This window comes from Pleurodeles waltl, chromosome 10, assembly GCF_031143425.1.
Source record: "Pleurodeles waltl isolate 20211129_DDA chromosome 10, aPleWal1.hap1.20221129, whole genome shotgun sequence".
Lineage (NCBI taxonomy): Eukaryota > Metazoa > Chordata > Amphibia > Caudata > Salamandridae > Pleurodeles > Pleurodeles waltl.
The window spans coordinates 610,923,283-610,945,583 of NC_090449.1; the positions used below are offsets into that span (position 1 = coordinate 610,923,283).

The window sequence follows — 22,301 nt, forward strand, 5'->3', positions numbered from 1 at the left end:
GTCATCTTTAATTTAGGAGAAGTTATTTCACAACATGTTTTAACACAACCAATCCTAGTCCGTCAAATTTGAAAGTTTTAAGATTCTTCATGTTTTAGAAGATTTGTGCAGAAACAACCTAGTGTAAGGGTATCCTGCAAGTGATGCAACAGAGACTCTGAAGTCAACGCTGGGATGAGCTTGTAGAGTTTATTTTGGGTAAACGTATTTGTTTGTGTTGCTGGAGAGTGGAACAAAATATTTACAGTGCCTCCATTTTACCAGTTTAGTAATTCTAAAACGCTGGCACAGAACTAAAAAAGTAGCTTGGGACGTCATGACAGTTGAATCCATACATAACCGATTGCACAAGAAATCAAATTACTCAAAACAATTAAAAAACACTCCCCATTACCAATGGCTCCTAGATATATCCACCTATATGTTGGCCTGACAGATCACACGTTTGAATAGTAAAACTACAAACGACCATCAAAACCAGATTTGATGGAGGAGAATGTCACGTGCCTTTTGACCGTACATTGAATTACCTTCATCTAGGTTTTAGTAGATGCACAGAGCTTGAGCATGCCCCTTACAACAGCATGTTATCTGTCTCCACATTTCATCAATCAGAGGTTTAATAGCACCAAGCTGAGCCTTCCCAGGGTATATACAACACTGTTCCATGAACTCCCAGTGGTTTATCAGTGCTCTGTAATTTCCTTGGTACATGTAGGCTTTTTCCTGTCAAAGTTCTCAAAGGAAGGTGATGACCTACCAACTACAAATAAGAAACAATGAACACAGTGCTAACACTTATGTTAGTGCTTCTCATTAGAATTTGTCACTTCAGTGCTTGGACTGTGAATTTCTCTGGACTGTTTCCCTCAAGATGAAAAGTTAATGCAGCTGAGAACAGGATGCCAGGACTCGGGCTCATACATCTGCTTTAGCATCACATCCAATAGAATTCTAATACCCACTCTTGTGTTGCAACGCCTATCCATTCCACCAAACCACTTCAAGAAGAATATAGACAATGCGTCACTGATAAGCCTTGATAAAGCTTGTTTGCACTAAGCCACGGAGTGAAACGTGTTGGCTAGTCAATGTCTACAGAGCTGGTAAATATTGCCCTTGGTACCATTTTGTATCATGTCCATGGCATGTAACCATAATCTATAGACAAAAAACATTTATTCAATGCAACAAAGGTTAACAGTAAACACAAACATGCTCATGCAATTGGATCATTTCTTCAAGCATATTCAGTACCTGAAATATACATTTATTGTGAACAGGTCACAAATTGAAGGTTTACAAGCATCACAGAACCTCTCATTGTTCACAATTAAGCACCTCCATCTAACTGGGTACGAAGTCAACACCAATGGGGTTCATGAGCACCAGTGCCTTTAACAAAGTAACAGGTGGAACAACCACTGGGCATTTCTGTGTCAGACAACTTCAGGCCTGTATTTCTTCAGAAATTGTTAAATAACCCTGCAGCATTCCAAAATGCTTATTCAAAATATTTCAGTGCCTTCAAATCTTCAGGTGCCTGTGTTTGACTCTAACATCAACAGTCTGTTAAATACACCCACAAATGGGAGTTTTATCACCTGTCTCCCGTCCCTTCATCAGAATTTACAATTGCACCCACTGTTATTCAGTAAATGCTCTAATATTTTTTTCTATTTTGGAATAATGACTTTTTATAATTGGCAACTTCTCCTTTGGATGGAATTACCCTTTCAGAAGTTGAGCTCAATGGAGATTACCACACTAATCCTTGGTATTTTTTGCCTGCCCCACGTTGCAGAAATAAACAAGGGTCAACTTATTCAGCTAGTGAGTAAACATTAAAAGGCAGAGCTCATAGGCCATGCTTTTAGATATCTGGCAACTTGACATCTTGTTTAATCAAAATGTAGGTCAACACAAACGTTGGCAAATTCTGGACCTTGTTCTGCTGAATGTAGGCCTGAATGAGTTCCAATTTTCATTTAATTCCTTTCCTCTGGAACCATGCAACTGGCATTTGGCAAATTCATATTAATGTGTCTGGAACTCTAGGCATCAGAGCATAAATATCTGCACCTGATGACAGACCTGCATAAGGGGATCAGCTATGGCTGAAAACAAACTTGAAACACATTGTTCCTTTATGGTCCTCTTAGTTTGATCAAAGTCTCTATAATTGCCACAGATTTCAGGTTAATAATATACAGTATCAGTTGTTTTAACAACACGTTGTTCCATTGAAAAAAAAGTAGAATTATATGGTGCCTCCCCCAGGAGGCACCGAATGAAGCACAGGTTAGGGATGTTTTTAGACTTTCATTTTTTAAGAACAGTTCCATAATAACTTTGGGGCCTTTTGGCATGATATCTGTGTGGAGTTCTCTGGGCTATCTAAAGGAGGGGATACATTTTTAATCTGTGATAGATTTTTGGCACTCTATCCCTTGGCTTCAGCAGCAAAGAAAATACACAAGTACAATTTATGGGATATAAATTTCTAATCCCTATGGCTGTGACATCTTGATGCACCTAGGAAATATACAATGATCCTTCATGAGGAATGAGTTTGACGTAATCGGAATTATTAGATTACGTCATTATGTTAATTGCACAGCCAAGCACCTGAGTTGAGATGTTGCAATAGTTCTGAAGCAATATCCACTGGTGCTACAATAGCCCCCGCAGTCCCTATGGTGTGGGATGGCCCCTGTGCTCCAGGGCCCCCACGCAGCACAGTAACCTGTGCACTTGCGGTGGACCCCCACCTCGGAGCTCCTGATTCGGTCGAGGGGGAGGAGCCCCTTGATGTACTTTCAAGTTTTGTTATGCCATTTGCAATAAGGTGCACTTTTAAAAGGAGCTGACCAAAACAAGTGAGGACCCTGTTGGACACTGCCCTTTAATCATGTGACATCAACTAGTATCCATGGTTACCTGGCCGGCTGCGTTTTACGTGAGAGATATAAACGACAATTTGGAAGAGGTCTTGATGAACAGAGAGAGGTGTCCAGTTCCAGGTTATTCCTCATGAAGAATATGACAAGGTCACATCACAAGCATTCACTAACAACATTGCTTCTGATGCCCCTACCCCAATGCAAGTTATGGAATGAAACCATCCCCTCTTAACTCTACCTATATCCGCCTACTTCTATTATTTTCTAAAGCTCAAAAAATGCCAATATATGGATTTAGAAAGACATCTTTTAATTTGTGCTGCTAACATGTGAGGATGGAGCCTGAGAAAAACATCCTCTTCTTAATCCGAAGAATGAAACAAAATTAGTTAGATACGAGTTGCTATCTAGACGCTCTGCACATGCTTGAGTGAGCAGCGCGGTTTGGACCATACTCAAGTCATTACTGGGCCTGATCTGTTAGAATACATCTCTCGCTCTTCACAATTGCAAAATTATCAGCTCGAATGCGCTGCAGGACAAATAATAATTACATTCTGCGTTGACACAGTATTCAAATGAAGCTTTTGCCGACATGTGGCACAGTAACCATGAGGCGAGAGTCGGGCTGAATAAGCCCTTGTGTCCCTATTCATGTTTGTGTGTTGATGGCAGGCTTTTGGGGGGAGAACTATGAACAGCAGCATAACAGAAAGCATGCACTATCAGGCACTCTCAAATCACAGTTTTTAGGCCTGGCACTAGCCAAGACCTTTTGTTTTGCAAAAATATATATGTATTGTACATACTTGCATACTGAGGCCTTCAGTCTGCCCTTTTTCATCCATTGGTCTAATGTAGTGTCATTAAGATTTGGTTCATCCCATCACAGCAGACAGCATGATACAAATAGACAAACCACTAATTATGAAGGATGGCATTCTGCTCTTGCTCAGTGTGCACTTCCACACAATAGGAAGTCCCCTTAATGCCAGAGACAACTGCTGCGCTGTGTGGTCTATTAAATGTTGTATAGGTTGTAGATAATGCTTGTTTTACTTAGGAAAGCACCCAGCAGCTCCCCCAATACTGCCACTGGGAAGCTTACAAGTCATGTCTTCGTTCACAAAATATTCACAAATAAAACAAGGATTGGCAAAGCTAAAATGGCCTCAGCCAAACTCAGATCCATTGGCTTAACCTATGCTTGTTAGGCATGCTTAAGGCCCAAGGTAACTTTGAAGCACTGAGAATATCTTTGAACATTCTGCGATTATTGTGTAGCGCTTGTTAAAGTGAATGAAACACAAAGCACTCGGCCCTGGGCTTTTTTGCTTATCTTCCAGAGCAATAGTGGAAATTACCCATTTTATATGGGGTGTGGTAATTACCACATTAATTTGGATTGTGATCCTTACACAGACACAGGTTTGAGCAAGGATCGGAATTCACAGGCCGACTCATAATTTAGGTGACTATGGAGCTGGCACCCCGACAGTTAATCTTTCTTATTGTTGTTATTGCAAATACCGCTTACCAATATGTGAAATTGTGTAAAGGGTCTGTCTGGTGTTAAATTCTGCTGTGGGAACTGTCCCTTCTCTCATATAACCAAACAAAGGGATCCATCATTCCAGCTCTGGAATAAACATTGTTCTTGGGATGCGAAGGGACTTTTCACTGGATAGGCACCTTAACAATGTCAATGGCCAGGTAACATTGTTCATTCATTTGCATGCCATGGTGTATGACAGCAAGTAACTGTGATTTGGTTCTGCAGGTATGTAACCGCATTTGTAAACCTAGGCAATGTCTCAGCCCTTCGGTCTTTCAGAGTCCTGAGAGCTTTAAAAGCTATCTCAGTAATTCCAGGTAAGGAGCCCCCTCTTCTTACAGTAACTAGTGACTCCTGCTTCAAGTGATGCTCTTTGTCTGCCTGCTTGCTCTTCCCCCATTCACTGTTGTTGCCTGATGGTGTTCTTGTCGCTGTCTTGTGTGTGACTTTCCCTTGTTACAGATATGCAACTGAATTTGTGGACCTGGGCAATGTCTCAGCCTTGCGAACGTTCAGAGTACTTCGAGCATTGAAAACAATTTCGGTCATTCCAGGTGAGACTCAGGTTAAACACTGAGGCTGCTACGTTAGCCCACATTCCATGTCCTCGTAGAGCGTAGATGAACGTAACACATGGTGCAATGCCATGCTAGGTACTGACTGGGAATGGAATGAAGGGAATGCACCTGTCAATAGAATACTTTTTCAATTTGTTGCAGTTTTGCTCCTCTGTTGCTTTACAGATTTAAGTTTTAGTGCATATCTATCTATCTATCTTTTTCTGTCTGGCTATCTATCTGTGTTCCTATTGTGCTGTCTCCACCCATACCCCGTTGTCTCTGTCTAGCGTTCTCCATTTTACCTTCTGCCTTTCATTTTATTTTTCTACTTGCCCATCTATTTATCTTTATTTGCTTGTCTTTTTCTACCTGGTTGTAATTTTGTATACGTCTTGGTCCTTTCCATGGAGAATGACGATGATAATATCATTGGCACTATGACTCAGTTGTCATTATTGATGTCATTGATGATGTAATTTATGAAGTTACATGTAATGGCAAAAGTAATGTCATCGGAAAAGTCAAAGTATGACGCTGTTTCTGCTACACTGCATGACCTAAATTAAATTTGATAAAATCCCTTACGTATTTTGCAAGTTGCTGACAATGGCTTTCTAGATTTTTCCCATATACGTAGAATCAACTAACTCCAGATCATGTTGGCCTTAATGATACTATTATAAACAGTTTTCATTTTAGATTTTTAAGTCTTTAACGAATTCACAGAATTCACAGTGACATCACTATGTTTGAAACATTTAGGGCCAGATGTATCAAAGGGTTTTACCCATTCTATGTCTATGGGAAAATGTGTTCGTACATATGGCCCTTAAAGTGTACAAAATTGATGGATGGAATGCTAGAATTAACTTGGTGCTGCATCCCAGTCCATCATTATTTTGTACACCATGCCACCTCAGTTTGGCACAGTTATATGTAAATCAGCCTTGACCCCCCTCCAATTAGAACAGTCCAGCATGGACTGACAAGCCAGGCCCTCCCTGAACCGGAACACAAGCCACCCAGAGCCATTTTTTACCCCAGTTATTGGCTCATCAGTCAAGTAGAGCCAGGTTCCAGTGACACAATATGCACAGGATACACATCAGGGCATACCCATGTGATTTAGGGCAACAAAGTAAAGTATACAAAGTAGTGATGGATGGAATGCTTAAATTAATTTTAGCCACTGGTAAATACTCATCCGCATTTCAGTCCATTGCTTTTTTGCACACCAGGCCACCTCGGTTTTAAACCAGTGGTATGCAAATCTGTCCTAAACCTGCTCCATTTGGAACAGTCCAGCCTGAACTTCCAGACCAGGCCCTCGCTGAACTAGAACACAAGCAACTCAGGTCAAGTTTCACCCTATTTATGGGCTCATCAGCCAGGTACAGCCTGGTTCCAGTGCACAGTGTGCAGAGAATTCACATCTGGGCATATCTGTCCCATTTCGGCTGACAAACTAAAGTATACAAAAAAAGTGATAGATAAATGCTTGAATCAATCTCATCCACTGATAGTCACTCAGGGCCACATCTGAGTCCATTGTTATATTGCACACCATGTAACCTCAGTTTGGACCCAGCTATATACAAATCAGTCGTGACCCTGCTCCAGTTGGGACAGTCCTGTCTGAACTGCCAAGTCAGGTCCTCATTCAACCAGAACATGAGCAACCCAAGACCAGTTTTACCCAAGTAATGGGCTTATCAGCCATGTAAGGCCTAGTTCCAGCGACACAGCGTGCACAGGACCCATGTCTGGGCATAACTGTACCACTTAGGGCAACAAACTAAAGTTTACCAAAAAATCATGATGGAATGCTTGAATTAATCCCAGCCACTGATAGTTACTCAGGACTGTATTGAGTCCATCCTTATTTTGCACACCATGCCACATCTGTTGGGACCCAAAGATATACAAATCAGTGCTGACGCTACTCCAATCAGAACAGTACAATCCGAATTGCCAAGGCAGGTCCTCCTCATTTGAGATAATAAAATAGAAATACTAATTGTGCAAATCTTGAAAACATTGTAAATCTCTGCTGCCATAGATACATAAATTTTACCTGTTTGGACATCCCTCGGCACACGAGCTTAATGCCTTGCAATTGAAGCAACATTGCTGGTGCAGGCAAGTTTTTCATGAAATTTGACTATGATCATTTTTCTAATTCCATTAGCAATGTTTCTACGTATACACTTCATTTTCCCCAGCCTTGGAAAACGTGGGATGATTTTCTGCTCTAGTTTTATTATGCTTATTTTAGTGTAAAGTTAGAAGTGCTGAAAAGTGTGGAAAGGGTATCGTACATATTTCTGAATACCCATAGAATTTGTGTTCACCTTATTCCCAAGGGGAACGCCCAGGCATGTAACACCTGCAGAAACATCTGCACACTTATTGATCCTTCCAAACTCACAAACAGGTCTTCCACACACCAAATATATTCTAAGCTTTCCTATTTGAATGTAATTCAGATTTTGTCAGTCCAGTGGTCTTAATTATATCCTATGTATTGAAGGAGTCTGAGGAATGAGGGAAATGTGAATAATGTGCAAACCACCTTTTGAAAAAAAATTCTATACCTGGACCTCTGCCGCCACCTGGAGAACCGCGCCGCTCCTCACCTCTTCCTGCAGGCACAGACTTCCAGCCTGCCCTATGGCCAATCGTCAAAATAGCATCAGGATTGGCTGGGAGTGCCCAGGTGGGGAACTCCCAGGCAGACTGGGACCCTGTGCAGGCTCTCTCCAGCCCTGCAACTGTCTTGGGCCGGCCAAACACACATGCGCTCTGAGGGGAGTTCACAGAGCACTCCCCGCTGCTCGTCACAGCCTGTGGCCCGCCCCTTTCACAAGGAAAGGATATTAAACGCAGTTTATTATCCTTTCCTTGTGAAAGGATTTACAGCGGTTGCTGCTGGTGGGGGGTGACGCTCCTCCACCCACAAGGAGGAGCCGCCCTTGCGTAATTTGCTCTACAAGTGGATTTCTGCATGAAACATTAAGCCACTAGTGTTCTGGTGTTCCTTGAACTGTGACATGCTATTGTGAGGAGAGCGCGATACATTGCTTTAGTGAACGGGTAGTTGTCAACTAATCAGAAGGGTTAAAGATACCATTCAGATTGGCTGGTGACAGTTCTGCTTAAACACTGGACACCTATATTATACTATTAAAACAATAACCTCTTGTACAGTTGTTAAATGTGTTCAAATAAGTAACACTACACGATGTGTCAATTCACATTGAATTGCCCTGTGTGCACAATCACATTCTCTTCCACTCTCGCATCTGAATTGCTGTCAAATGACACTACAGAGCAATGGTCTTGATCAATGTTTTGTCTGGTAATACGTTGGTAGCAATCAGTTCATATTGTGACTGGAGCTCGCCTAGTGCTCCCATATGTGGCATAGAATTAAAAAAAGCACCACAGTGGTGCTACAAACCCAAACTAACACATCCTTGGAAATTACAGCTGTCTCCTGCTCTTCCCCTCCATTTGTCGTGTTCCTGTTTCTCTCTAACAACAATATTGATGTCTTTGCTCCCAGGCAGTAGTACCAACTGGACTCATTAACAATGAAAAGCGTAGCACCTCTTTTTATTAGATCTTATAGTTTAAGCTATACTCAAGGAGTCATCTGCAGTCACTCTAGAGAAGCCTGTTAGTTATTTGATTTTTCAGTTTGTGACACAGATAATTAACTATATACTCACCAAAAATGTTCTCCCACTGTGTTCAAGAGGGTCTAGTATCTTAGAAGATATTCTGCTGAGATTATGATTTGTATTCTGTGGACAGGTCTCATTCAGCCTCAGTGTTTAACACATCTGACCTGCATGGCAAGGTGAAGGGATTGGACATGGTGCATGGTGAGCCCCAAAGTTGGTTCTCCCAATCTGATGTTGGCAGTTATAAGCATGTCTCTCCAAATCATTGTTATGAGGTGTGTAAGCCTAATTAGTTCAATCAAAGCAACCAGTGACTACAACACCCAGAATGCACTAGGCTGACATACAAAACCTCAGGACTGGAAACTGTATCAATAATGACATGGAGGGAGGTGGTCACACTTACTGCAGCACTAAAAAGGGCTCACAGCATGTACAGAACAATTACTTTCAATATTCCTTTTTTACACTGGGCAAAGTTGCCTGATAGCCCAAATCACCAGCGCCTTCACCAGAGCACTAGATTGCAGAATGGACCTTTCTACTTTTCAGTCTTTCTACATATCATAAATGTTTGTCTAGGTGGCTCATTAAAGGCCACTTTTATTACCAAACATTATTGGTTATTTTGCTCCCAAAGACGTACTAAACTTATCTACAAACGACTTACAGTCCACCATGAACATTTAAAGCCATTCTGCAGATAGCCCTATTGTTGGAGCTTTTCTGCTGAGTAGAATTGGTTCAGGCTACCAGACACAGCTGCAATTGAAGCCCATAACTTTATGAGCCATCAAACAATATTTTGCATGGCTACTGATGTATCCTTGAACGTGTAAGGGCTAGTGGGGTACATCGGGTGGCAGTCTTGCCTATTTCCCAGAGACGCACAATTGACTCCTTGTGCATGCAGGTCTAATAGTGGAAAAACATGCAATTTAAAATGCTTCGATCCTCTCATATCCAAGACTGGGTACCTCCGAGGCGAAAAGCACAGACTGCACATTGTGTGTAAGCCATGCCATTGGACATGGGAGACCAGATCTTTTGAGACTTTTTGTGTTTTGTTACTATTCATTCTAGCCATCAATTTTCAGGAGCCTGAATTACAATAATTTTAGTTGCTTTGGATTGCAAAAATAAAACCCCTTACTGAACATTTCTCTCAGCACTTTAGCGTCATACAGAATAAAACATGTCCTGTTTTGTTCTGAACAAAACAGCCTACTAGAAAATAAAGCCACCGAAAACAATGAAAGTGTTTCGACTGTGGATTACTTTGAATTCAAAGTGTTCTGCCAGAAAAGCTGCTGCTGTCGGTTCTAAGTAAATGTCAAGCTACTAATACTTGTAAGAGTGTTTTGTAGTTGATTGATTGCCAACATCTGATTAGGACAATCCGGGACATAATTGCAACCTAATTTTAACAAATTATATACATTGTTGATTTTCATATTATAAAGGAGAAATATAATGTAGTTTTAGTATTGTGAATATTAGTATTTGCATGCTGTTTGTGTTTTATGAATTGCCTTTGATTAATGTTGTTTTTCATTGCACTTCATATTGTTTGTTTTCCTAACCAATTTTAATAACAAGAATAAACTGATGCACTCTGTTGTTCCGAAACTGAATCTGAAATGCCACTTTTCAATGTTTTAACACAACACAGCATAATACACGTTCAGCACTGGACCAATTTAGGACTCTTTAAATCTAAAACTAAACACACCGTGGAATCCTGTTTCATTTCTAGAGTTAATGCACAATTTACGCGATAAATTAGACACATACATTGTTTGCGTGGATATTCTTTAATCCGGACAGGATTATACTATTTGATGGGTCGATTTCCATAGTCCTTTTTGGAACTGACTAGATGCCTGAAGCCGGCGTGTCTGAGGGAGATCCAAGAACTCCAGATCCACGTGAAAATGTTTGGGCACCTAAAGTTACCTATTATGGCTAATCAGAAACTCTGTCATTGCTATGCGTGACCTATTGGTAGCCACATTAGCATATGTTCAAACAAGCAATTTATGTATCACTGAAATGAGATAGCTTGCACAAAACATATAATCAGATTAATTTGGGTAATGTTGGACCCCCTTGTGTGTAGCACTTATTCGCACCAATACATTCCACTGACTTTGTTTAATGCTACAGGTTGGCATTACAATGCACATGTTATAGTCATAAATCATAGGTAGAATTAGAAGGCCGACTGTGCACATAAACATTGAGTGGATCACAAAACATAAGAGTAAATTTACCAGAATTACCCAAACAGTTCATTTTATTCAAATGTCATTCACATAATATACAGAACAACAGACCTAAGCATTGTGCATTATGAGGATATAGGCATAAAATTGTTCCCGCACTGTCCTCTGCTGAACCACTTTCACTACATCACTGCAAATCTGTTGTAGGTGATGACAATGTTGGCAGCTGCATTTCAGACATGTTTCCTGTCTCCAAATTTGGGATGTGTGCTCAATGTATAAAAAAGGTTTATGCCTCTGAAACATGCATGCATTTCTGAATAGAACCTTAACTAAATATGTCCAGGATACGGGGTTTCTGTTGTAATCTGACGTAATCTGATTTGCTCTGTAAATGTTATGAAACTGTTGATTTCTGTATGCCCATCTTTCCACTTTTTGACTGTATTCATTATTGGAGTTACCAGGTCGAAACTCATTTTCAATCCGCTCTCCTGATTCACTGCATACATGTATCCATGATTCTGCCAGCCCTATTTTCACATACCAGGAGATCAGTTCGACTAATCGAGCACAGATGGATTTGACTCCGACAACCATCTCAGAGCCTCCTACATAGATCATTTCTGTACTGCTATTGCAACAGCTCACTGATCCCTAGTTGAGAGCATCTTTCTCAAAAGAAATTTCTGTGCACCGGGCAGCAAACCTCCACACGAATATAATAAAAGGCAAAAATAAACAAAACACAAAGCTTTCAGTTTGTGAATAATTTAGGCTCTTTACTAAATAAATTACACCACTCTACCAATACTGTAAGAAAATCAATGAATATTATAAGTTAAATAAATATACAAATGCTTCAGTATATCAAAAATCATCTGTATTTCATTAACAGGCAAATAAAAAAACAAACTCTGTAAGTTTTTGCAGACAATCATTCACTGCTGTTTATGCCTTTCTCTCTCTTATTCAGATGGGTGTTACTTTTAAAATGATAATATGAATCCCAAGTGTCAAAGACATAGTTCATGTTTTGACTCCATTCGTAGGAAGAGTCAAAAGACCTCTAACAAGTACCCTGCCTCTTAGAGAATGAAATTGGGATTCAGTGTCCATCATCGTTTAAAGTGAAGTGAATGTATTAATGGTCTTATGATATATATGCATATGACAAAACAGTACCTCTAAAAGAAAGGAACTGTTGAATAAAGGAAGGAACTCACAAACATTTGGGTTGGCTGAAATGTCAAACAGCCCAGGACCAAATTCTACAGGTGTTTGTACCCCCATTTAAATCACACTTAATGTCTGTGAAAGAAACTATAAGCAAATAAAAGTGACGTTTGACGAAAATTAAAAAATATATATTGTTGTAAATCGTGCTAACAGGTTTACACTCTGTCTCCATGAAATTAAAAATGATTAACTTTTATGCATTTCAAGCAAATAAATGATCGTAACTTCTTTTGATACTTCCGTAGCTACTTAAAAACAGTTGGTAGAGATTTCTGGAGCGTGAGTTCTCAGGAAGGGCACTTTAAATCTAAAATCAGTCTAAGGCCCCTTTTGGCTGTAGTTTTAACCAGCGAGGCAAAGTTCAGGTCCCATTTTTGGGCATGCTCATTCTCTTGCTTACTTATCAGTGAAACTACACCGACCATCAGCCTTTGCAATGTCTGCCCAAGTAACAGGCTTCAAAAAAGGTTCGGATTTCTATGGAGCTGAATTGCCTATGGTTACAAGATCATGTACATTAAGATTTAAAATGCACGCCTTTAAAATGTACTGGGAAACAAATCCTCAGCTTTAGTCTCTTACTTACTCTCACAGGCTTTATAAAGAGTGGGAAAAGAAAGCATGGCCTTGAGTAGGATTCAGGATAAGTTTCCTGGTGGACATTAATCCAGGAAAAAGAGGTTAGAGTCACTTTTTTTATTGGTTCATGGGGAGAGAGCATGACGTTTACCCCTTTTTTGCCTAAACGGGTTACGCAACTTCTAAAAAGAAGATCTCACCATATTTAATTTCATGAATATTCTTGCAATTAAATTCCGTAGAAAATGAGCTTTACAGTGTTACCTAGGCTTCCATTTATGGGAGAGTAGTGATAGGATGCCCCCAGGACCATCCACATAACTTTGTATTTAGTTTATTAATTTTACATCTCATTACTTTAAAAGTCAATGTGTTTCCTGTTTGGCTTCCTAACTAAATTAAACAAGTTACGCAATGCATTTATTTGCTGTGCCCAGAAAGCATTTTATATATGACAAAGGGGATGCAAAATATCACACACAAATTGTTCTACAAACGCAGAAAAAGCCTATAAATATAGCAGATAATCCCACCTTAAATAGACCCTTCCTTGATTTTTCGTTTACTCTGATCGCCAGTGCCGTCAAACTTTCAGTAATTCATTTAATTTGAAGCTGATATAGACATAATCCTATGTTCGTGTGCGTTTTAGGTCCAACCAGCACTGTTCGGATACCAATACTTTACACTATACATAATGGGGGCTTTCACTCTCCCAGAGGAGTATTTCTCCCTCTCTTCATGCTTTTGGTTGTTTGGTGTATCCTTCCACTCCTATGGAGTGCTAGTATTGTTACGCATGGGGAAATATTTGAACTTTCCAAATGTTTTCTGAATCATCAAATATTGAATTAACTATCTCAAAGGTTCTTTATATACAGGCAACAATTGTTTTACCTGGGGCCCACAATGCAAGCTAGACCTATTGGCTTTACCAAGGCCTATTGCGTTATCTTAAGTGGTGACTTCAAAATGTTAACTTGTCAGTCGATGCACTTTTGTAAATATACCTCAAACGAGGCCTCGAAGAGTTCGACAGAGATCGGATATAGAACTGAGAATTATGAACTGCAACATGAAGACAAAATACCAATGATTTGGCAGGTTCCCAAAATTGTTTGACTACATAAACATTCCAGGTCCTTTTTCCGGCTGGGACCACACCGCAGCCACAGTACCACCCAGCCATGTACCACCTGGTAGTAGCACTGAAGTGGACCCGGGTTGTGATTGTGCTTATTTTACATTGGAACCTTTTGAGACCTGAGCAAACATTGAGTTTCCCTTCCCAGGCACGTGTCAATAAAACCTGATAAAAATAAAATAATAATGTGCTTAAATGGCAACAAACGCGCATTTCACTTACCATTCTTTACCTTTTCACTGTTAAGAAAACTTGGTAAAAACCTGTTAGACATTTTATTTCTGCAAAATAGTTTTTCCGACAAATGTTCGTCTAACAGAAGGGTGTTTTTGAGCTAGTACGTAATGTAAAAGCATACTAGAATTTGCGTAATAAACAGACCCACCTCCTCAAATGACTTATTTTCCAAAAACCTGGATGAATAGACTTCCATTTGAAAACGTCATTGCCTAGGGTGCCAGAACCCCTCTGTCACTCTCACATCAGCAATTAAGGGTGTCTGGTACAAAAGAACAGTCCTAAAAATAGCCTACCTGCAAACAGAGGGCCTGATTCATAAAAACGGAAATCCCTCATATTGGTGGCGTTTTTTTCTTTATTTCTAACGCGTAGATAAAAAGAGACGCTATTTTGAGCACAATAAGCAGGCTCATTTCTTGCGGAAAGGTGAACTTGAAGTGGGTCGCTCAGACACTCAGAGACAGGCTATTTTGGGCAGACACAATCCACCTGCTAAACGGAGAGAAAATAGTCTGCGAAAGGGCTATTACTCATGCTTTTATTCTCACCGCTGTGATTGGTCCGAAAGAATGTTTTGCTGGCTTAGTTCTGACATTTTTGAAAACCACGTTTTGCCGTCCAAAAATCCAGTATTTTCAAAATTAAAATGCAGATCACAGAAAAAAAAAAAAATCCGGTAAACATCAAGATATTTTCTACCAAATATCTAAAGTTTAGTGCATGAAAATAACCCTGCTATATGTAAGAGCATAAGCTTGCCCTATTGCTATGTACATGGCGCTGTTGCTTCTCAAATGAGTTTGTCCAATGTAAGAACCAATATTACGTAGCAGGAGCAAACACCAAACGCCACACAGTCGTTTGCCAACTTGTGTTCTCTTTTTGTTGTGTGACTATTGTGTCAGGTTTGTTTTTTTAACTAGCCCAGCATACGCCTAATCCTTATTCTCTTATAGCGGTCTCAAACAGATTAACTTTACACTTGATGGCTCACTTTAGAAGAATATCTATACTTGAGTTCCAAAAAAATGTCTTCAGCGGAAATATAGTGGACTCGCTCTGTACAATCTTTCACTTAAGGAATTGAGGCATCTCTTTCCGAGTCTTAAGCAGTTGAGCTGTATCTCCATAAGCCACACTATCTACCAATTTAATGAAACATACGACCAAAACTAGATCTTTACTATTCTTGAATTCACATCCTCTTACCTTGATAAAATAAGTTGGTAGCCAATAATGTAGAGTCGACATAAGTACGTTTATATAGTTTATATATTAACTTTGACATTTTAACTTCAATATTATGGTAGAGCACCAGTGGAAGGATGTTAAAAAAACTAATAAAATACATCCAGATGTTTATCTGAGTGTACTCTGAGGGAGCCAAAGGGCTAGTGATGCAAAATGAGTCGGTTCCTGTTCTTCCAAGAAAGAAAACATGTGTCAGACCCCTCTGGAGTACTCAAAGATAGCTTCTTGATAAGAAAGAGAATTTACTAGGGATGAACTTCCAGCTAAAAACAAGTCTGGGATCCGTTTTATAGTAGCCAAATTGACATTGAGCGAATGAGCTGTGCCAATGATCTCAACTGTCTCAAATGCCTTTGGGATGACCTGTTAGGTCAAGCGAGTCATTTTACAACTATATTTTCGAAACGTTCCTAAAAATGGGAAAGGTTTTTCCATCCCTTATGTAATAATCCTTTAGAAATAAAAAAAACTTCACTGTCAAGTAAATGTAGAAGGAAATGGACTAAATGATGAGTTGATTGAACAAGAAATTGCACACAAGTCCATTTTTTAAGCAGCCTAATTACCATAAAATGTAAATAATTAAAACATTACTAGTTATTATACTCAAATACAAGTATTGTGTATGACAATATTTTCTCCTGTTCGCATTGCAACCCTGATGCTAAACATGCATTTACAAATTTCAATGACAACTTTTGGATGAAAATAGTCCCTCCAAAATTGTTCATGTTTACCAGCTAATATGCATCCTGACTCAGCAACAGATGCTTTCACTACAATAGTATCCTTTGAATAACCCAATTGAATAGGTTTGTGCTATTTTTACACCAAGCATTACAGTCCAGCACTTGCCTTACTGTTTTCAATAAAAGTCTCAATTTTAAAGCGCAAACAACATGTTTTTCCAAAACCTAGACCAGGAAACAGAAAAAAGTTTTGTGAAAGCCAAAAAAACTAGGAATCTAAGACTGATCTCCTCTTTTAATTTCATTTCCCAACTTTGTTTTCAAGTTCATTGCCTTGGAGAAGAACGTTAATAAAAACAGCCATGTCCCTAGGTATGTCCATTAGTTTCACTAAAATGGGTCTGAGGTACACTAAGCAATGGAGCTAAACATTAATATTCTTTTCCAAACCATCAAATGAAGGTGACTGGGCACTACCACTCTAATATCGGCACCGTCCCCTAAACCAGGGGTGTCAAATGTAGATTCTTCATGGGGTGGGTCTATGCCATATTTTCATGATAGACACTGACTATGTCAATAGGTTTAATTTAGATTCGTACTATGTCAATTTATTGTATGTAGATATCCTTACATTTTGGCATGGAAGGGATCTAACTGTCCTGGTGCAACCTTAAATACCCTGTAAATTTATCACTGACGCATAATGCAGGTCTACCTTCCAGTGAATGACCTTGACTAATTTGAAGTGCTGTTGGTTGCTTTGGCCAATAACATGTTGGAATTTATCCCCCCATAGGACTGAAGACCATTGTTGGCGCCCTTATCCAGTCAGTTAGGAAACTTGCAGATGTGATGATCCTGACTGTGTTCTGCTTAAGTGTCTTTGCCCTCATAGGCCTTCAGCTCTTCATGGGCAACCTGAGGCAAAAGTGTGTTCGGGATTTCACCATGCTCAACACCAGCGGCAGCTTTTCGTGGAATGACAGTGATTGGGAATCCTACGAGGCCTTCATTAGTAATTCCAGTAAGTAGTTTTTTTTCAACTTTATAAAATGTAAGCAATACTGTAATAAAAATAGATGTATGAAATGTTATTCAATAAGTCGTATTGCTGCTAATGTTTTATGGGTTTGCTCACAATTTGTCTTGCAAAAAGGAGCAGAGTGCTATTGTTTTATAACTGGGTGGGTGTGTTGCAGACAATACAATTGTAAAGTTGCAGCTGCTCAAACTGTGCTCTGTATTACTTGTTTGTGATTTCTGTCTGTACATGAGGGATTGAGGAACTGTCACTGTTGAACAGTATTTGTTAGTTTCACTCTGCTAGCCCCTAGTTCTAATTATTGGGTATTTCTGATACTGTATGAATGTATCTTCTAATAGTATGTCATTAGATAACTTTTCGTGAATATAACCTCCAAATGCATGGCCTTAATTTTCTTTATGTTTTAGTTTGCCATGTAATTTGTTTGTGGTGCAAGACTAAAACGATTATCACAAAATCAATCCATTGCAAAAAAAGGAAAGGCTGTCTTACTTCTTATTATGCACCATGAAAAATAAACTATGGCAGAAGTAAGTTCAGATATTGAGGGCTGGTGAAAGGCAAATGGGTTCTGTGCCAACTCCTTGACCTTTGAAAGGTCCACATAGTCAGTAAAAATGCCTCAAATTGGTGTGCACATGGATGTCTGGATTCATGAAAAGGTATCTGGCACAGAGTGGCATGCTGTAGATCAGTGGTTCTTAACCTGTGGTCTAAGGCTCCCTGTGGGTCCATGAAGCCTTGTCAGGAGGGCCGCTACGGTATTACAAAACTAAATCATTTGAAAATTAATCAAGTTACATTAATAAAATAGATAAATTTAAAGAGAGAAAATTGAAAATGTGAAAACAGAATGTTATAAATATTTGAGCGTTTGTTCAGTACATACTTGTTTTTGTATTTTTTGTGTATTGTATTAAGGTTCAGATCTTAGAAATTGCTTAAGCAGGTGTTCCCTGACTCCCAATAATGGCTCAGTGGAGTCCCCGGATTCAAGTAATGATTCAGTGGGGATCCACAAAAGCCAAAAGGTTAAGAACAGCTGCTGTAGATTACCTGACTCAACCAGGCTGCAATTATATGAGGCTCGCTACCTCTATGGAGAGTAGTTTCCAATGTAGATCTATAATGAACAGAACTCCCCTCTCAGAAGGAGGTACATCCCACAATGTCAGTAGTCAGTATGTTGAAGGAAAAGCCAAGTTGTTACTTCGGAGAATACATTTAAACCAGCAGCTGAGGCTGTAGTAATAACTGATAATTATATGTGCACTATGGTCTTTGTCACTTTATCAGGTATGCATTGAAAAGTTTGCATTTGAAATACTTGCTGTCTGTTAGAACGGTGATATGCTCCATCAAGCCCCTATAAATCACAAATGCTTGACTGCAGCAAACAATTTGTATACAATGTGACCCATACTACTTTCAGACTGCCACTGAAAATTGGGAAATATGGCCTCCTTTGTTCCCATTTCAAAGGACTTACTGCTATGGTCCTAAGTGTTGATTGATGCCCTCTTAAGGTATAACCTCATTGTTCAAGCAACAAGATTCAAGGCATACTGAGGATCTACTTAACGGAGGGTTAGTGCCCTGAACAAGGGAGTGGAAAGCAGTGCTCCCAGAGCTTGGTTTTCTTTCACATTCCTTGAGCCTTGCCAATGGTGATGCCAGGGCCATACAGGCCCTAATGCAAGCAAGTAAAATGGGTTCTTCTCCTTGGCAGGTTAGTCAAAGAGAGACACAACTAGACTGAAATGACCCACTCTGACCACTCTTCCCCAGTGACACTGTTTCTGATCCACTAATGATAGCTCTGCCTATTGTAGAAACCATTGGGTAAGAAAGTGAAGGTAATTTGGAGCATCCCAACATTCCTCCTGTCCCCTCTAGTCTGAACGATTCAACGATTGGGTCGAAAGCACTGAGAGTACAGAATTTCCATGAGTGATCTTCAACAATTGAACATATATTGATTTCCTCTTTTCCAAGCTCTCCATCTAAATTCGAATATATGAGCTTCTTGAACAATATATTGTGTTTTTTCAATGTACTATAAATATAAATCTGTGAACGTCTTTTTTTTTATAGGGCTAAAGTCTTTGCATAACATTGTGGCTGCAGAATTAGGTGCACTGGCTTTTATTTTGCAATGGCGAGCCTTCACAACCATGCACATTGACTTACAATATTTAGAGTTTACTCCAGCTTGAATGGGATGTCTAGTGCCCCCACATTAAATACCTGACCTCTTTTCACATCTCCTCCTTTCAGCTCTCTCCCTATCATTTTTTGTTATCTGTGAATCAGATCTTCCCTTTAAAGTGGTTTTATTGTGCTTCCCTGCACTTTCCACAAATTCTGGATGCAGCCTTTTGTGATAGGTTTGCCTCCTCCTTCATAATTTGGTCCATCTTGCTGCATAATTCCAGTGGCCCTGGATATATAGATCTTCCTCAGTAATCCATCCTTCTCGAAAGGGCCGGGCAAAAGAAGTGGCAACTGAGTTTGGACACCTGAGTTCAATAGAAAAATGTCTCAATCAGATCCATTAAGACATGCCACCGCTTTGTCATGCTAACGTGTATTCCATGATCAGGGCGTTACAATCCTGCAGACCTCTTTGACCACATCTAAGGCAAAGGTCCAAGGAGGAGGAATTTGTAGTCGAGAGTTCTGTACTATCTATACTGGTGCTTTCAAAGGAACCGTTGCCGACATCCTCACATGTCTCATTGTGGAATCCTTAGGAAACTGATACCTGAGTATGTGCCCCTGGGGCTGTAAATGGGCAGCCTAACTGTCATCAAAAGGAGTTACATTTCGCAAGTGGGAATGGTTTCATCATGTGATACTCTGATCGTCACCCTCCAGACACTCATTCTCAATTGATGTTTCAGAGAGACCTCTTACCTCAAGCATCACGTCACATTAATATAGACTAGTGATTTCTGTAAACATGCCGGATTTTACATGACTGACACCTCTCTGTTATGAATAAGCAAATAATGGCAGTTTTCCTGCATTCATGTAATGGCTTAAAAAGAGAGAACAGCGGGTAGCTGTGGTCTATCAGCCTTCTATTTGAGACACATCAAAAGTCATTGGTTGCCATGACATCACTAATGGTAGGGGTTTGGTATTTCCATCACTGCATGCCCACCCTTTAAGAAATAATAATGTGAAGAAATCTTCATGCATTACTTCCTAAAAATACCCTTCTCATAGTTACGGTTAGTATATTCTATATATTCTTTTTTGTAATACTTTCAGCACCATTTTTAACAGTACCGCGGAATTGCCATTGTTGCTTTTTTGTGGATCAACCCACTTGGGGCTGTGATATTTTACTCCACACACCAGTCTTACGACGTTAATGCTAAATCTCCCTTCTCCTTTTCTTTGTTTTTGGACTCTTAACCCTTCAATCTGTTTGGCTGGTTTTTCGGACATTTATCAGGGGTGCAGCTTCAGGTGGGTATTTGTCGTGGTACACCCCCTAAAAAATGTATTTCCTGGACAATAGTTAGGTTCATGTGATTTCAGTTGCGTAGGGTGAGTTCTTTGTCGAATATTTGCACACACACAGACAAAAACGGGCACACGCTCTCTCCCTCCCTCTATTCTGAACGTCTTTAAAACTGTTTGTTATTTTACAAAATATTGTGTTTTCTCTCTTTAAGTTCCCCGACCAAACCGCATTCCTCTCCCTTGTCATGCAATGTATTTTTAACATTATGTGCCAGTTTGATTGTTGGGAAATCTGAACCTCAGCCCCCTCTTCCCCTCAATCTTACTGACAAAGCTACGCCCCTGCCAATTTTGAAGGTTTGGTTCAATCTATGTTCAGGGAGCTGTGGGCATTTGCTGTAGCTCTATCGTAGGGCTTCCTGCAAAGATTGCTTTAGTACTCAAAAATTAGATTACATTCTGAAACTTCAGGTTTGTAGTAATACTTCGGTGAACACTACATTTTCTTTCCAGTTTATGAGTTCTGTCACTCACAGGCCCGCATTTTCCCACAGCCAATGAGACAGCTTCATAAACCCTGATAAACAGATAGGAGATGCAATGCTGCAGAACCCGTTTTCCATCCAGGCGTGAGATGTGGAATCGTGTGAGGGCCGACTCAAATTTTTGACTCAAACTTTGTGATACACATTCTCCGGAAGAGTCTGTGTGCTGAATGAATACAGCAATAATTATGTCCTCTGCTCTGACCAGTGAATTGATTTCTTCACATAGTGAATTTCTGTTTTTGGGTCATACAGTGATAAATATATTTAGGGGCATATTTATACTCCGTTTGCGCCGGAATTGCGTCGTTTTTTTTGACGCAATTTTGACGCAAAACTAACTCCATATTTATACTTTAGCGTTAGACGCGTCTAGCGCCAAAGTCCATGGAGTTAGCGTCATTTTTTAGCGTGGACACCTACTTTGCGTTAATTATATGCAAGGTAGGCGTTCCCGTCTAAAAAATCGACTCCGAGGCATGTGCGTCGGATTTATACTCCCGGGCAAAAATCACGGCCGGGAGTGGGCGGGTCAAAAAAAATGACAGACGGCCGCTTTTGCGCCGTTTTTTAGCGCCTGCAAAAGGCAGGCGTTAAGGGACCTGTGGGCTCTGAAGGAGCCCAGAGGTGCCCTCCCATGCCCCCAGGGACACCCCCTGTCACCCTTGCCCACCCCAGGAGGACACCCAAGGCTGGAGGGACCCATCCCAGGGACATTAAGGTAAGTTCAGGTAAGTATTTTATTTTTATTTTTTTGTGGCATAGGGGGGCCTGATTTGTGCCCCCCTACATGCCACTATGCCCAATGACCATGCCCAGGGGACATAAGTCCCCTGGGCATGGCCATTGGGCAAGGGGGCATGACTCCTGTCTTTGCTAAGACAGGAGTCATTTCTATGGGGGTTGGGAGTGAAAAAAAATGGCGCAAATTGGGTTGAGGCGAAAAAATTGCCTCAACCTGACTTGCCCCATTTCTTGACGCCCAAGCCCCATATCCCCCTACGCCGGCGCTGCCTGGTGTACGTCGTTTTTTTTAACGCACACCAGATGGCGCCGGCGGCTAACGCCGGCTAACGTCATTCAATAAATACGGCGTCCGCATGGCGCTTCAGAATGGCGTTAGCCGGCGCTAATTTTTTTGACGCAAAACTGCGTTAGCGCAG

General features: G+C 40.3%; 1 protein-coding gene across 2 annotated transcripts in view; it reads left to right on the forward strand.

Annotated features, from left to right (window-relative positions):
- The window catches only part of LOC138261759 (sodium channel protein type 5 subunit alpha-like), a 957,661-nt gene that overhangs the window by 255,839 nt on the left and 679,521 nt on the right, over positions 1-22,301 (forward strand). For both annotated transcript variants that reach the window (XM_069211083.1, XM_069211084.1), the window contains 2 exons: positions 4,921-5,012; positions 16,871-17,098. In XM_069211083.1, coding sequence (XP_069067184.1) covers positions 4,921-5,012; positions 16,871-17,098 — 320 coding nt within the window. The remainder of the gene's footprint in view (positions 1-4,920; positions 5,013-16,870; positions 17,099-22,301) is intronic.